Source organism: Seriola aureovittata, chromosome 15, assembly GCF_021018895.1.
Source record: "Seriola aureovittata isolate HTS-2021-v1 ecotype China chromosome 15, ASM2101889v1, whole genome shotgun sequence".
NCBI classification, from domain to species: domain Eukaryota; kingdom Metazoa; phylum Chordata; class Actinopteri; order Carangiformes; family Carangidae; genus Seriola; species Seriola aureovittata.
The window spans coordinates 24,330,942-24,348,478 of NC_079378.1; the positions used below are offsets into that span (position 1 = coordinate 24,330,942).

General features: G+C 41.7%; 1 protein-coding gene across 2 annotated transcripts; it reads right to left on the bottom strand.

Annotated features, from left to right (window-relative positions):
* Positions 1-2,052: 2,052 nt before the first annotated feature.
* On the bottom strand, positions 2,053-12,016 carry LOC130182051 (potassium channel subfamily K member 4). Of its 2 annotated transcripts, none has more exons than XM_056396589.1 (8): positions 11,860-12,016; positions 10,500-10,629; positions 9,965-10,241; positions 5,775-5,889; positions 5,525-5,685; positions 5,236-5,422; positions 3,296-3,438; positions 2,053-3,209 (listed from the first exon to the last, which is right to left on the bottom strand). In XM_056396589.1, exons 3-8 carry the CDS (start codon positions 10,151-10,153, stop codon positions 2,595-2,597), a joined length of 1,410 nt encoding a protein of 469 aa, XP_056252564.1. In that variant the 5' UTR covers positions 10,154-10,241; positions 10,500-10,629; positions 11,860-12,016; the 3' UTR covers positions 2,053-2,594. The 2 variants fall into 2 exon arrangements, with proteins under 2 accessions (XP_056252564.1, XP_056252563.1); XM_056396588.1 differs by having other exon boundaries at positions 11,787-12,016.
* Positions 12,017-17,537: the final 5,521 nt, after the last annotated feature.

A 17,537-nucleotide genomic window follows, 5' to 3' on the forward strand; every position in this document is an offset into this window, starting at 1 on the left:
AGAGCAGCTGAGTGTGTGTCCTCCAGTAAAAGGTCACCCACTGCCACTGCACATCATCACTGCTGCTGACTTCCTGATCACAATGCCAGAGCGCTGCCTTTTATTTTCACGTTTCCTGCAGAAAAGAGTCAGATTTCCAAAGGACACATGAACATTCACACAGTTCCCGCTCCTTTGAGACGTTTTATTCAGTCACTATGAAAACATGAGAGCAGGGGGACAAAAGGCAGACTGCAGTTTGTCTCATTTCAGATCACTCAGACGGTCACTGACAAACAGGTCAGCTGAGATTCAGTCAAAGACCTTGGATGTGTGCTGTGAAGTCTTGGACTGTTGTACAGAGGGAAGTGTGTGGATGTGCGCCACCTGCTGGTCTGTTCAAGGAGACACAATCAGCATTTATTCACTCAGAGGAGGAGGGGGTCATTATGAATTAGCAGCAACTTCAACTTTTATCCATCAGCTATATATTTTGTGACATTAAGGCACATTATCTGACCTTTGAAAATAATGAAAAACAAATAATAAAAGAACTTCAGCAACAATTTGCAGTTGCACCATGTTTGTCCTTGGTGCCATTTTCAGATTGAAACACCAAGGTAGAGTTACCAGACAAGTATCACTTACATGGATCAACTGAGCAGCTAAAGCACATGCTAAAAAGGCCATATTGACAACTTGAAGGGCATTCATACAGTACATCCACGATACAGTACTGTATGTACAGTATGCTATTCAAGTCCTGCAGCACTCATCTTTCTCCCCCGGACTAAACTGCTCTATAGTGATATTAAAGCCACACGAATGTGAAGTTATAACAACACAAGTCCTTCATTTTAGTTCATTTTAGTTTCTGACAAAATTCTGAGAAATGCTAAAGTGCATTAAAAACAACTAATATTGTCAGGAATCCATTTTAAACTAAGGGTTATATTTGTTTGTCTTAGCGGTGTAGTTTTTAGCTTAACGTGGCTCTTTGGACATTAGTGTCGGTTTGTTGGTCAAACACTTGTCCTTGAATAAGATCAGATTTTCATCTAAGTTACAATTATGAACAAACACAATCTATTTGAACTGATAACACACAAATCACGTGTTGTTCTTGTCCGTACTGAAAACATCATTCAAACATTCACAGTGAAGGTTGATAAAAGTACATGAACTCCTCAACGAATGACTTCAACAGAAGCTAAGTGCACTCAGGAGTTATCAGACCTGCAGTCGATGAAACAGATTGGACGTGTGGGTTAGAGACACTCTGACTAATAAAAAACAAACATTTTGAGTTTGCTGTTCACAGGAAACATCAGCTGACGTGAACCATGCCTCACGAAAAAGAGATGGAACATGACCTATGATCGCAAGGTGTTGATTTGTATGAAGCTGAAGGAGTCACAGAGTTGTCTCAAAGAAAATGAATCCTCAAGTTTATCCAGGTCTCTAACAGGATCATGTCAAGGTGTCTGTGACCTGCTGAGGCTCAGGAGACAGACTGACGTCAGACAAAGAAAACCCACCTGTTGGAGTCAGAGTCCAGACCTTAACCCCACAGAGACTTGACCTGAAAACTTTACACTCTGTCTGAGCTGAAGCCGTTCTGTAAGACCGGTCCAAAGGTCCTCCAGAACACTGAGCAGGTCTGATCAGCAGCTACTGGCAGAGCTGTTGGACCTGCTATTAAATCTTACTTTTTCACCAGCACACAGACACAAACAATTGGTCGCTGGCTTGACACAAACCAGGGAAGTTCTGGGTCATCTTCAACCTCTGGACCATCAGGGCGACCGAGCACTGCTGCCAAATTAAAATAAGTCTGAAACACTTGTTGCCGCCAGATATCAGTTTCAGTGAAGAAGCATGATAAACCTCACTGTGACTCAGCGCTGACTGTGCTTGAGCCCAGCTTTGTATGAAATACCCACCTGCTTCTTCATATGAGAATATTGAGGCTGTCCACAGCTTCTCACTAACCCAACATGTGATGCCTATATGTTTCCCTGAGAATCCTCTGAAATCAGCTTCTTGTAAGGTAAGACACAGTCCTGCTTCGTTTAAAAAATCTTTATTACATATATGCAGTACATTAGGATTAATGCGTCTGGCCATCAGAATGCAAATATTATGGTTGTGTACAGTATTTAGAAAAGTTGTCTTACATACCAAAAAACGTACAGGAGGCTGTTTAGTACCCGTTTACTTGTTGGCAGGATTTAAGAGCGACTCTCTCTTCTTTCTCTCTTCTGACCAAAGGGGCTTTGGCTGCTCTCTTGTTTCTTGGGTTAGTTGGATTAGTAAAAGGCAGGGAACCCTCGTGTGGAGGGAGTGGTAGTGCACTTCTGTCTTGGCCCAGTAGAGAGCAGCGGCTCCTCAGGAAGTAAAGGGAACATCGGCATAAAAATCAGCTTTGATTGAGGCATACACACTCACATGCAAAGGACATTAATGCTAACCGCAAGTGGCTGAGGCTTCTGCAACATGTTTTCATCTCAAGTGTGTGTAAGTAAGCAGCAGATATACACACATACATTGCTACAGTGCAAACTCCTCACATCTCTCAGCTGACTCTGGTTATAGCGGGAGTTTCTGTGAGCAGCTTAAACCTGCAGGTTTAGCGGCAGGTCTGGGACCGGTTTGGGGTTTCCGTTGCGCTCGTTCTTGTCACAGCTGGAGCTGCTGACTTTGTTGATTCTGTGTGGGACAGGCCTCCTGTGGCGTCTCCTCTTCGGCTGACGGGAGCGGACAGAGTTGGGGTGTGTTGAGTCCAGCAGAGGATCCAGATGTAGTTTCACACTCTGAGTATCTGAAGACTCATCAATGAATGCAAGGTTCTCCCCAAAGTAGTCCAGGGGCTGGGACAGGTGTGGGTCTGGAAGAGTCTCCTTCTTCTCAGCCTCTGCAGGTTTTTCTTCAGGCACTCGCTCCGTCTGAGTCGCCTGAGAGTCTGTTTCTGATTCGGACCCTGATTCGTTAGAGGAGGTGGAGGAGGACGAGGAGTAAGATCCAGAATCAGTTTGGTTCTCCTGCTGCTCTTCTTTCCCCTCATGAGCCCCTGCGGCTGACCCGCTGTGGCCGTGGCTGCGAGAGCCATGGCGGCGCTTTCGCCGGCGCCGCTTGAAGGGATCATCAATTTTTCCTGGCATGCGAAAATCCACCGACATATTCTGGATGTTCTGAGTCCAGTCGGTGGCGTGGGCTCGTAATCCCTCCATCTACGAGAGGAGGATAAACCAGACATGATGGACAGGAAGCGGGAGAGACAAGACATGGTAAAAACAGACAAGGAGCCTCCTCGTACCTCAGCTCTGGTCTTCTTAGACAGAACCCGGAGCCAGTTACCAATCATTGTCAAGATAGATGCAAAGTAGGCCAGACCCAGCAAGATCCAGAACCACACCAAGGGCTTGTACCAGTGGTCGCTCCCCGCGTGTCCAGAGTCCCCTTAGAGAAGACACCAGGACGTACAAGGGTCAGTTACAACATCACATTCAAACGTCCTAAATAAACCTACTAAACAGCAGAGGAGATGATCAATAATTCATTTCTTACAAGGAAATCACCCTGAATAATTTATCAGGTAAATGAAAATTGTCAGTGCTAAGTGAACTTAATGCATTACAACTGACAGGCATATTTATGGTTCTTTGACTAATTAAGTTACAGCAGCGACTCATCTGCAGATCAATACGTTCAGAGGAAAAAATATGTAAAAGAAGAAACAGTTTTCACTTCAGCTGCTAAATATTTATATTAAAACACGTCATTATTAACCTGGATATTAAATGGAGAATCAGATATTCTGACTGTAATAAAGCTGTAATAAAGAAACCTGCTCTCACCTCATCCTGCAGGAGAACCTCCTGCTCAAGCTTTACTCCCTCCCTCTCCCATCGGTCTGAAGGATGTGACTGATTGTCATGGATAAAATCACTGACCTTGGTTTTCCCTGATATGAACCTCTCACCGAACCAGCTACTGAAAAAATACATTTATTTAAATATAGATATAGATATATAGATAAGTTTTCTGCTGCTACTCCTCTTGTACTTTGTATTCCACTTCACTTTACAGCTTTAGTTACTTACACATTATGACTTTACTCTCAAAGCATACGGCCAGTTTACATGAGGCAGAGTTCAAACACTATGAATAAATAAATAAATGAATAAATAAATAATAACTTTAGTTGTCGCTTTATCCACAATCATAATCCAGCAGTAGAACACTCGACCCCTACAGCTGTGAACGGATCATTCTCTATAATGAGAAGGAAACTTGTGAAACTTTAAATATATTTAGCAGATAAAATAACCTTTAAATAAATAAAACATCTGAACATTAATTTCCTCCGCAGCATGTGGCTGTACCTTCTGCCTGTTAATGCAGGTTTCTAATTATCTTCCTGAGTGCAGGGAAACTATGTTAGTAGGTTGATGTTGCTATGGTTACGTGTGTTAAGAGTTTTGTAATTAATGCATTTTGTACAGGTGCACAGGTGCAGTGATAAAAGAAGCACTTTGAGATCATCTTCTAGGTGACTAGAGACAATGTAAATACACAGTATGTTAGAATGGAAACATGCTGCATATGTTAAAATCATTTTTAACAAAGATGGCCCTTTTATTTGCGGGGCAGTTGTCTACATATATTACCTAATGATAAAATAAAATGCAAGCACTTCACCCCAGTCTCCGCCTCCCTTCACTGGCTTCCTGTTCTTTTCAGAATTAAATTCAAGGCCTCAATATCCAGGCCCGACCTCACATCTCAGAGCTCATCCCTCCTACATGTCCCACGGTCTCTTTTAAAACTAACAGGGGGCAGAGCTTTCACAGGTGCAGCTCCAAAAGTAAAGAACCTCCTGCCACCTGACATCAGATGTGCTCCTTCCATCTCCATGTTTAAATCCAGGTTAAAGACATGTTTTTACTCACTGGCCTTTTAGCTCACTAACCCCCTCGTCCATTGTCATGTTCATATTGAGTATTTGCTTCTTATTGTCTACGTGTTTGTGTTATTATACTTATATGTGCTGTATACATTTGTATGTACATATACCTGATTATTTTATTTATTTAAATTCCTCTTTGTACAGCACTTTGGTCAGCTCAAGCTGCGTTTAAATGTGCTAAAGAAATAAAGTTGACATTGATTTGACTTTTCATTTTAACCCCTCCCCTCAGAGAGTCTGTGCACACCACTGTAAGCAACGTTAGAAACATGTCGACGGTTGTATACCTGCAACATAGTCTCCAAACCCCACCGTTGTTAGGGTGATAACTACGAAGTAGGCCGACTCCAGCAGAGACCAACCCTCCACCTCTTGGAAAACCAGGATGGGCACCGCGACGAAGAGCAGGCAGCCCAGCAGGATGGACAGGACGGCCGTGATCACTCGCACTATCATGGGACTGACGCGCCATTTCTGTCAGCAGGGCGGGACAACACAGAGGGATGAGACACATACAGGGAAGGACATGTGCAGTTCAAACAGAGAAGACGTGAACAGCTTTGTGTGGGGTCTGACCAGGAAGAGGACTTCTATCTTAGCAACAGCTTTCCTCAGTCCAGTTCCCAGGTGGTCTCCGACTCCAGCGAGCAGGATACCAAACATCGGGATTCCCACGAGGGCGTAGAAGATGCAGAACAGCTGCCCCCCCTCTGTCTTGGGGGAGATGTTTCCAAAACCTGACGTACAGGGTCAGAGGTTGAAGAGACAGACGATCTAAACAGATTCATTACATGCAGTGGTTTTAATGGTTCTGCTGGACACCCACCAATGGTTGTGATGATTGTCCCTGAGAAAAAGAAGGCACTGGCCAGATCCCACTGGCTCACAAAGGTGTCGTTGCTGCTGGGATCCACACCTGCACTGACGGCCTCCACCACCTCCTGAGACGGGACGGTGAAGAGGAGAGAGGAGAAGAGATATATGATTCATGTCTGACATGCTGAAGGTTTCACACACATGAGCACGACTTTCTCTTTGTTTCCCAGTTAAAGACCAGTCAGTTCATTACTTCAGAACCAGCTGCTCCACAGAGGAGGTGGAGGTGCAGGTGGAGGTGCAGGTGCTGTAGAAACTGCAGGGTCTCCGGCAGGCATCCGTGACAAACAGCTGACTGCTGATGAACTGCGACGGCTCCATTCTGTCCCAGCTGTATCGAACCACTGCCACACGATAATCTCACTGCCTGATCTAATTATCTGTTTGGTGTCTGCTGGGGAGACGCTGAAGACGTCCGTTAATGCTGCAGTGTGATGAAGTGACTGAACATTGTCTCTGCAGACGTTATTACTTCTAATGGATCAGAAGTGTGTGATCACAGAGACAGGGCTGTGTCTGCTGGATGTCACTGTACGACGTCTGTCCCACATGATTTGGGAAAATTAAATGAGCTCTATTAGTTTCCAGCTGTATTTGTGCATTAATTAGAATCTCTGATGCTCCTAATCAGTGTAAATCAACTTTCCATGTTAGTGGCTGAAATATAAGCTAATGATTTGCCTCCATTTCAGTGAATACAGCAGGACATCATTGTGTGGTTTTCTGTCCAGAACGTTGTGGAATAAAACAGGAAGCGAAGGAAGTCAAGTTAAATTAAACGAATTCAGGGGTCAAAGGGTAAATTATGAGTTTAGCCATGTACACGTCAGACTGTGTGTCTGTTTACCACAACAGGGAATTAGTCTGAACTATCTGGAGCCAGAAAAACAATATTTTCTCACATTACTGTTTGACTACTAAGACTATCAGGTCTATAATATAATCAAACAACTGAGGAGGTGAGACTGTAGCTTTGCATGGCCATGACATGCAGCTCCAGACATAACAACACACAGGATCCATACAAATGAAACTATTATAAAATCACACAGATGCTGTAACATATTCAGCCTGACCACATTTTATCATAAAATAGATTTGAGGCAACTAACAATTAGTTTTACTATCAATCGATTAATATGTGGATTCTTCTCTGCTGATGAATCAAATCATTGTTTATTCAGTAAAATTATAAAATAATAATTATAATAATATATAAATGATAATTAATGAATTTTCTGTCAATTAGTTGGCTGATCAATCCAGCCGTTAAAGATCAGTCAGTTTCACCTGAGTTTATCCACTTCTGTGTTTTCAGGTGAGAAGACTCACTCAGTGTCTGATGTACGGCAGGAGGAGTGGCTCTGATCACATGGTCACACCTGCAGAACAGCTGTGCCACAACACACGACCCACCACATTAATAGCCGGTGGTATAAATGTACAACTGTAATGTGACATCTCACATTACTCCAGCTGATGGTGGGAAGTCTGAATCTATTAAAGACCTGTTGAAATGTCAGCTGACACAGGTTCAGTGAAACCTGACCCACAATGCCGCTTGTTGCACAGAACAACATCTGAAGAATGAGATCGTAACAGCTGCTTTGTTCACTCACTCAATTATTCCTGTTGTTTTATCTATGGAGCCCCAAAGTGGTCGATATTTAATAATCGATTAAGTTATAAAATTCTCCTTTGAATAATTTTTGTGAAATAATTTAAGAGATTATTTAAACTCAATTGATTATTATAAGTATTTTTATAATATCAGTTTTTTTAGGAGTTTTTATTTCATATAACAAAATGTCTGTTTTTAACACTTTAATTTCATACTGTCATTTTTTATTTCATATTGTCACTTTTCACAACATTTAGCCAGTTAGCTCCTGTTAGCTGGAGCAACAACTATGCTAAAGTATTCTATTGAGCACATGTTTGTATTGCATGTGTATTTGAATGTTTTACAATAAACAATGATAAAGTCGTTCGACGTCACAGCACAGCAGCAAACATCTGCTTTTACTTATTTAGCTTGACAACAGCGCACATGCTACCTACCTAGCCGGTTAACTAGCTACAGTAGGTGGCTAACAGGCTGTTAGTGCATTCATGTGGTGACGGAATAATGAGTTTCCAACAGGGAAAATTCAGGTGAACGCCACCTTAACTCGGCATCATGTACGCAGAAACATGATGGATGAAAGGAAATATGTGGACGATGTAAGAACCTTTTGATTAATGGTGCAAATTCACATTTTGCATATCAACTTTTTTTGCTAACCTTTAATTAGTAATATGGTATTAGGTTGTAACTGTTGGCTGCTGTCCATGTAGAGAGACCTAGATCAGTTATTCATTAGATATTATATATTCATTACATATTCAGTAACTCTGATAACAAGTCAGCTAAAGCAATGTTTTAGTGGTTTCAGAGAATTTACTGGTGGGACATGAACACACCACGTGGATGTGACATAAATGAGAAGCAGTTGTTGAGGTTGCTATTAGCTTAAGAGGCAGGAGACATGTGATTGGCTGAGAGATGAGATGGTGGTCATGGTGTTTCTCTTTTTCTCTGACTTTATAAAATAAAACTTGACATTGAATAAAATTGTCTTTAGGGGGAAAATCCATTAAGAAATAAGAACAGACAGAAAAATGGCATTTTTAAACAAACTGTCCATAATGAAATAAAAAGTAATTAAAATATAAAAATATTTAAATAATATAGAAATATTAATAATAAGATAACATTTCATAATGATGAGTTTATTTTTAACAGCTTCTTCAATTATTTCACAAACTATTGGTTCATTTATATAATTTACACAATGTATTTATATAGTTATAATGTCCATAATGTCTGTTTCTGTTTATTTGATATTGAACACTTTGAGGTTCATCACTGATTCTATTATAATTCATATGTTCTCATTATCTGCTTAGTCTTTTCATTTCATCAGTAAACAGGACGCACCAGATCTCTCATCATCTAAATCAAAATCAACATGTTTGATTTAAGGAGCACACGTTCACCTCTGTCCTTCAGGACCTCAAACCTTTTTGCTTTGCCGACTAAAACAGTGATTTACAACGTGCATTCTGGAGCGAGGACAAACATCTCGGGATCACAGCACAGTTGCCGAGCCAGCTCGTAACGCACAACCTATGCATGACTCAGCTTTCACACACACACACACACACACACACACACACACACACACACACACACACACACACACACTGAGGCTGACCCATCCTAACATTGCTGCTCTGACCACACCTGTTATCTGCCCCACAGTCCAGAGGCCTCACGGACTGAGGAGGTTCAGACAAGGTACGATGTGTGGTCAGAGTCAGGCAGCTTCACACTAAATATAAAATATGAAGCAGAGTTATCTGTCGGACCATCGGCCAAAACGTATTTTTAGCTACTAGAGGTGTTCAGGCTCGGAGCTGCAGATCCTCTATGGTGTTTGTTGATGTGTAAATAACAACAAGCTGTGACTTTGTGCTCAGTCACTATGAACAGTTCGTAGGTTCAGAGACTTTGACCGTGAGTGTTTGATCGAAGTCCAAAATAAATAGAGAAAAAAAATCTGACCACAAATTTAAATAAAATATTCAGTAAAATTATCAGCACCAATTTAATTGCCACATATTAATTCCATAGCTGTTCAGCTTTATTGAGAATATGAATATATAAGAAAAAATACTTTTTTAGCCTGAACAGTCATCTGCAAATTCAACAGATGAAATGTGGGGGACAGTGAAAGGAGGGAAATACATTATAGTAGGTCAAAGGTTGTGTTTAGATCACTTCTCAGGGGTTCAATGGTCTTTTTTGTGAAATGAAATACTTCTACCTCTTCAGGCCTTTTATAAATCGCTTTTACAACTCATGTCAGGGGCAGGCCCTTCATTTTTGGGGGCACCAACCCAAAAGGTTGGAACCTGCTTCAGGTAACTCAGATCTTACACAAAGGTGATGTCACTGATTCGTCTGAGCCCATTTACAGACAGGCCACCATGACACCACCTACTTTAAAGAGGAGAGACGACTACGTCTTACTGATTGGTTAAACAGTTTTTCCAGAATAAAAGCAAGAGAACGAGTCATGAGAAGATCTGCTGTACCTCTATAAGAGTCTGGAGGTTCTCTGAGTCCACACAGGTGAAGTTCGACAGGAAGTCGCGGCGCGTGTCCAGCAGCTGCATGTGTTTTCCCTCCTCTCGAGGAGCCTCCAGGGCGCGGAACACCACAGCACCCAGCACCAAGTAGAGAAGCACCCCCGTCAGGATGGCGAGAACGGTGGAGCAGCGCATGGCGACACCTCTGCTCAGCTCGAACGCAGGCGGCTGTTTCCCTCCACCGGCCTCGGGGCTCCTGTGGCCTGGATCCCAGCTGCTGCAGCTGAAACATCAGCAACCACACAAACACGAGGGTTTTCTACTGACCACAGTGTCTGCAGCAGCCGGTCTATTAGCTGCACACAAGGCATTAAATGGACTCAAGCCTCACCACACTGCTGACACACAGTAAATGAAACATCCTGATGAAACAAACCTGTTCATCTGACCTGCCTGACACTGTGAACAGATGTGACTGAGCAACAACACAAACCATCCATGTCATGGACACACACACAGGTGTGCACACACTTCACCTCACCTGTCGATCCGCTTTAGATTACCACGCCTTCGTCTTTTCCAGTCTCTCTTAGCACCAGGTCTGAGGATGGAGTCCCTGGATCCGTAACCACTGGGGAGTCCGTCCACCTCACACTCTGAGGGAGGGGACACTGGACGGGACGACAGACACGTTCACATGTAATTCAGCAGAAATACAACGTGTTCGCTTTCTCACAAACACAAAGGTTTCAGTGGTGAGAGCAAACCACGGTGGAGGACAACAGTCAGCAACAAGGTGAGGCCTCAGGTGGGACAGAGATGTCAGTGCTTTTGTTTGTGAGGAGAGACTTGGTTGTTCCACCCACACCAAGGTAAAAAACTTGGCGAAGAAAAAGGGATTTCCAGCTCTGGATGAAGCTGTATTTCCTTTAGGTGAGACACTGATCAGCAGCTGGAGAAGAAATGATACAGAGATCTTTGCAAACGTTAAAGATGAGTGATGAGTGATGTCAGCCGTGGGTGTGATCGTCGGCTCCAACCGAGAAGGTATTCTCATTTAAACCTGAAACTGGAGCCAAGTATCTCTGCACTCTGATGCATCTTTACCTTGTTAAAGCAATGGAGCTGCGAGCCTGATGGACGAGTCAGACTCTCTCCTTTGTCCCAGAAATTTCACAAATTATTTAAGAGAGAAGGATTTTACCATTTGGACCAGTAGACCTGCCTCTTGTGATTCGTTCTGCATCACTGGGCTGCAAAAACAAGCGCCCATCTTGTTGTAAAGTTCGGTGACTGCAGTTCTTTACTCAGCAGATCCGCTGGTCTTCATCCAAAATTAGAGCAATAAACTGTGACACTGTGACAGAAAAATATACACTGGCTCTCAGAACAGTTTTACAGCTGCTGGGAAGAAACAAAAAGACTGTCCACTTACTAAAATGAGCACATTACAGCCAGGAGTTAGCAGGATTATAGTCCTCTAAGTGCCACAAGATATTTTGGTCGTGTTCATGTTACTAAACAGTCACACGTACAATTCATGAAACACTTGAAAAGCACAATGATCCACAATTTTTAACACTGAATATGTTATTCTGGTATATTTTGGCTCAAATACACAATGAAAGAACATCTGAAACTGCTCCTCCAACATTTATCAAACACAATAAAGCAGCTCAAATGCAGTTTATCTGCCACAGAGAGACCTAACACAGAATGACAGAGAGATTATGCAGCACCAGACAAAAGGAAATTGTAATGTGGCCAACAGTGCTGCTGCTGCAGCTGCTGCTGGGCCATGCCCACGGTGATCCCTCTTTTTTATTACCGTTTATCGTCCCTCAGGGTCCAGGAGATGTACGGTCGAGACCAGAGCGCCTGACAGTCCAGCGTGTGCTCACCTCAGACTGAAGGATCATAAGAGTCCAGAGCCGCCTCGTGCAGAGTCTTCCATGAGTTCAGGCAGCCGCATACAGGGAGTGTGTGTGTGTGTGTGTGTGTTTGTGTGTGTGCGTGTGAGTGTGTGAGTGTGTGTGAGTGGTGAGTGTGTGTGTGAGGCTGTTGCTGAGCGCACAAGAGAGAAAAAGATACTCACTCAAACTGACTTTATATAGAGTGAGAGAGTGAATTAAAGAGAGAGAGCGAGAGAGAGAGCAGCACAGATAAAGATGGAGGTGATGATGAAATAAACAGCAGTTAAGATTTTAAACAGACCAACTCTGGAGAGCCGCAATGATTCTTTTGAGCCAACACATATTGAATCTCATAATTAGCTTCAGTCTGTGATTATAATTTTTCATATTCTGTCATTTTCTCCTGTGAATTAAAGGCACAATGAACAGCAGCTGGAGGATCGATATCAACATGGGATCAATTGTTAAGATTCATTGAGGTGTGACTGGTGTTTACACCGTCAGCTCAGCTTCACTTCACCCTCTCACCATCCCGCCCTCGTCACCAGCCGCCTCACAGAGCTGCTGCTGCTGCTGCTGCTGCTGCTGCTGCTGCCGTCAGGGTGGAGATGAGCTTTCTCAGACAGATGGAGGAGACTGAAGTGACTCACTGTTCATCGCTTCAGCCATGTCAGGATGTTTCAAAGGTGTAATAGTGTTTTGAGAGGAATTACATCTCTCCATCAGTGGGATGATAATAATCAGGTTACTGTGTTATGTAATCGTTAGCTTAAATCAGCTGATCCCAACCAGGAAGTGTTGAAATCTTTAATGTAAACTCAAACGTTCCTCTGCAGTCTGGCTTTTCAGTAAACACGGGTTTTACTCATTAGTCTCTTTATTTTATTCACTAATCTTACCGTAATTATGTTGTAAATTGTATTTTATTGTATTTTACCTGCTCTTTTATTATTAATTTAATTGTTATCAATTAAGTTTTTTGTTTGCTAATGTAATTATAGCTTTTAAAATCCAGCTAAAATCAGCTTTCATACTTGATTTGTTCTTTTCTCTTTAGCTCATCAGTCTGTGAACTCACCTGTATAAAAGGGGTTTACAAATAAAGTTTGATTGATTGATTGATTGATTGATTGATTGATTGATTGATTGATTGATTGATTGATTGATTGATTGATTGATTGATTGATTGATTGATTGATTGATTGATTTTCTACCTCATGGCCCACTTGAAAATCTCAAAAAATGTTTGCTGCCCACATGTGACCCTGTAACAATACAGAGGCCAAATAATATATTCTCACTTTTTATTCTAATATAATGAAGAAACATACAATGTGGCAACAACATAAATCATTATCACTGATCAGTGATTGATTGATCAGCCTCAATACATGAAGAAAGAAAATTACCAGTGGTTGTGGGGTCAGACATGAGCCGACAACGCTGTCGACATTTTGAACCGGGCCATGAGATGGAAAGTTGTGAACAGCTGCTTTAAGTAAAATCAGCTTTGTGTTGAGACGGGTCTTTCCACTTTCTAAATATTTCATGTTGGAATGTTCTTGGCGGGAGTCGGTGCAGGTCGGTGGGGATCGGTGGGGGTTGTGGAGGTCGGTGGGGGTAGTGGGGGTCGTGGAGGTCGTGGGGGTCGTGGAGGTCATACGTTGCAGAGTGATGGCGGTTGAAGCTGCTGCTGCGTCTCTGTAACTCAAGCTGAAAACAAAACGTGCAGCAGCAGGTGGCGACGTGGACAGATGAAATCCTCGTTCACACTTTGTTTTCGAGTCCATGAGTCCAGCTGAAACAACGTGTGATCGTCCATTTTTACAGCCAAAAATAACCTCTTCTAATTTTTTATTTTTTTACTTTATTATGTTTTATTTTTACATTTATTGTTCTTTGTTGTCCGTCCGTCTGTCCCCCTCTCCTGAACGCCACATCTCAGGAACACCTTGAGGGAATTTCATTACATCTGGCACAAATGTCGTCCTGGATGAACTGATTGGATTTTGGTGGTCACAGGTCAAAGGTCAAGGTCGCTGTGACCTCACGTCCATCCCGTTCTTATGAACGCGATATATCAGGAAATGCCTGGAGAGAATTTCATTACATGAGGCACGAACATCCACTTGGACTCAAGGATGAACTGATTAGAATTTTGTGGCCAAGGGTCAAAGGTCAAAGGTCGCTATGATCTTACAAAACATGTTTTTGACCATAACTCAAGATTCATACACTAATCATGGCACAATTTAACACAAATGTCTAAAAGGATAAAATGATGACAGGTCAAAGGTCAACTTCACTATGGCATCATAATGTTCTGTGAAAACCCTTCAAGTCATTATTGATCGTGTATCTCAGGAAGAGAAGAAGAGATTGTGCCTATATTTCTGATGTCGAACAGATCATGTGTTGTCAGGTTGAACACGTGAGTCTGAGCGAAGACGACATGTTTCCCACTGAAGGACAGTCGCAACATCCGCTTCACCAGAACACGTGCTTAAGACGTCTTCACTTCAAATATTAAATGTGTCTGGACAGACAGGGAATCAATCACCATGGTAATTCTAGTTCACTGTAAATGTGGTTTAATATGAATCACTTTGATTGGCTGGATGGAAACAGATGGAGTTCTCTGGTATACTTAATACTTATATATGTATCTATACTGTGAGAGATGTACTGTAAAACATTAAAGACCATTTAGCTGATCTCTGTATTCACATGTCAACCAAAATGATGCTTTTGGATTTAAATATATTTCTTTTAATTAGAGAGATTAAAAACGTCCAACTTTCTTCTGTTGATTGAGTTTGTTTTTGTTTTTGTTTTTGTTTGTTTTTGTTTTTTAGCATTATTTCACTTATTTGTACAAAATAAAATTAACAAATTTAACCTTATACAACGACATGTGACCTGCACATCTGCAGATTTCTATTACAAATGACTGGATTAAATTCTTTGACGCACCCTGTCATTATATAACACGCAAGACAAGTTATATCTTTTTTTTTTCACTCGTAACAACAAATGCATCAGTGCATTTGTTTTTTCATTTTTCATGTCATGGACTTTTAAACAATAAAAATACTAAAATATCACGTAAGAAATCACATACATTTTCTTTTTCTGCTGTTTTGTTTTCAGTTAATATTTTTAATATGTGACATACATTTAGTGAACACTTATTAACTAGTTGTAGGTGTAATAAACAGAGGATCTCTTCCTGTGGTCGAGTGTCTGACGTCGCTGTAGCTGGGTTATGGCGACAGACTGACACATGTATCACAGTTTAACAGCATCAGTCTGTTTCATGTGTTCAGATGATTCATAATGATTTAGCACTTGACACGTCTTTCTCCAGCTTTTCCAGCAAACACTTGATCCGTACCTGCAGACCTGGATTCACTTCGTGCTCTCAACCATATAAACTGTTAAATACATTTAGCTCCTTCAATTCAATCTGTGTGAGAGCTCCAGTCAAGCTGCAGTGAAACAGGTGTCTTATTACTCCACAGAGCAGTTTGAGGAAGCTTCCCAGGAATGTCTAAGAAATGATTATCTATTGTGAGGACAAGTGAACGCAGTAATCGATGTTAAACAGAAAGCTGCAGGCGGAGAGAATACTGCAGGAAAAGCAAATGCTTGGACAACTTTAGCATTGCTCATATAAAAAACATTTCCCTCTTAATGAATCAGTTAAATCTGTTTTCATCATCATTAATATTTCAATGGCAAAAAAACACCAAAAAAATAAAAACATTGCTGCAGTTTCCTGAAAAGTCATGCTGATATCAAAAGTGGATGAGCGCAGTTTCTACAACACCTCTACTAACGACAGGGCCGCACAACAGGCAGATCCCTGTTTGCCTGTTTTCTCATCACAAAACTAACCAGGTCGGACAAACAGTCACTCATGCAGAGAAGTTAGAAATCCTTACTTCTTGTCGATCAATGGTTGCAATTTCAGGTTCCTTTTTAATTGTTTGTGGTTTTGTTGTCAAAATGAAGATTAATCAATGAAGGTCCAGCAGGTGGAAAACAAAATGTCAGGAGTAAATTTTGGGAGTAGATCTGTTCAGGGAATCTGAGAAGAAGCTTCACTGAAATAAACCCCTCGTATTGACTGACCCGATGATAATTGTGCTCAAAATTACAGCTAAGGGAAGGTGGTAGTAAATAAAAGAGAGAGAGGGAGGGAGGGAGGGGACAGACAGAAACGTGAGGAGGAGGAGGGGGACTGCATCGCTATTATGAGCACTTTATTTTCAATTAAGCCATCTTACATCTGCTGTAAGTTCACTTTCTGCCATTTCTGATGATGCAGGGATTTGTTGGACTGGAAATTGACTGGTTAGCAAACGTCTGCAACTTTGGTCATTTAAGGGAAGAAGCACTTTCAACAAACAGCAGCAGAAAACACTGAAGGAAAAAAAAATTATTTTATCAGGCAGCAGCACAAAAAAAATCAAGATGTGATATGAATGAAATGAGATGAAGAGCTGAATGAGCTGCAACTGTCTGTTAATTGACGGTAGTGAATTTGAAACATTCGTTGCTTTGAATTAATCATTAATCATATACAATAAGACGGTTGCTTCCAACTTTACTTAGTACTATTTAAAGCTCTGGAAAGTCACACTACATCCTCAGGGGAACATGATCGTCTGTGCTGAAGGAAATTTCACTGGTGGCGCCACAAGGCAAGTCAGGTGATCGACCAAAGTCAGCAGGTTTCATCCTCTGAGGATCATGAATATCTGCACAATATTTCATAACAATCCCTGAAACAGTTGTTGAGGTGTTTCAGTGTGGAGCTGCGGCGCCTCTTTCGACCTGCAGCCTCAGGACTGTGGCTGACTGGCGTCTCCCCAACGGTTCTTTTAGTACTGATACACGCCCAACAATTTACCAGTTTATTCAACCTGTATGACTTTTTATTACTATATCCAACAGAGTATTTAATGATGTCATTGTAATTTCCCAGCACAGCTCTACCCAACATCAACATCTGAGCAGAATTTCATCTGCCAGAAAGACACTGAAACACCTGAGAAGCTCCAGTTCACTGTTACACCTCCGATCGATGGGCCAAGGAATCCATTTATTACACTTTAATTCACACTCTAATCTGATCCTGAAAAGCTTTTAAACCACGAGAGGAAGTCATCTTAACTAAGAGGGATGTGGAGAGTGAGAGAGAGAGAAAAATATTACAGGACAACCTGCTGAAGCGTCTGCTGCTGCACACCTGCTTTACAAAAGCATTTCAGCAACTTCAACACCAGGAAACACTGACATGCTTTTCTATCCAGACTCCTTTAAACCTGCAGCACCAATAATATTACAGTAATTACAACATTAGCACCTTATAGAGGTGATGTTACCTGTTCACTTCCAGTCGACAGGGAGAAACATTAGCATCATTCAGTCGTATTTGACTCCAATATTCACTTCAGCTGTTTTTGGTCTGTGAGAAACAGACTCACTAAAAACATCCGCCTGGATGAGAGCAGCAAGAACGAACCAGAACAGTGAAGCTGCAGGTCCGGCAGTCACCTCATTTCCCTTATCAGTCTCTTTATTTTATTTATAAACCCCAATGAGAAAGTAGAATATTAATATGAAGAAAATAGCCAGAGCGGTATCAGGAGCAGAACGAT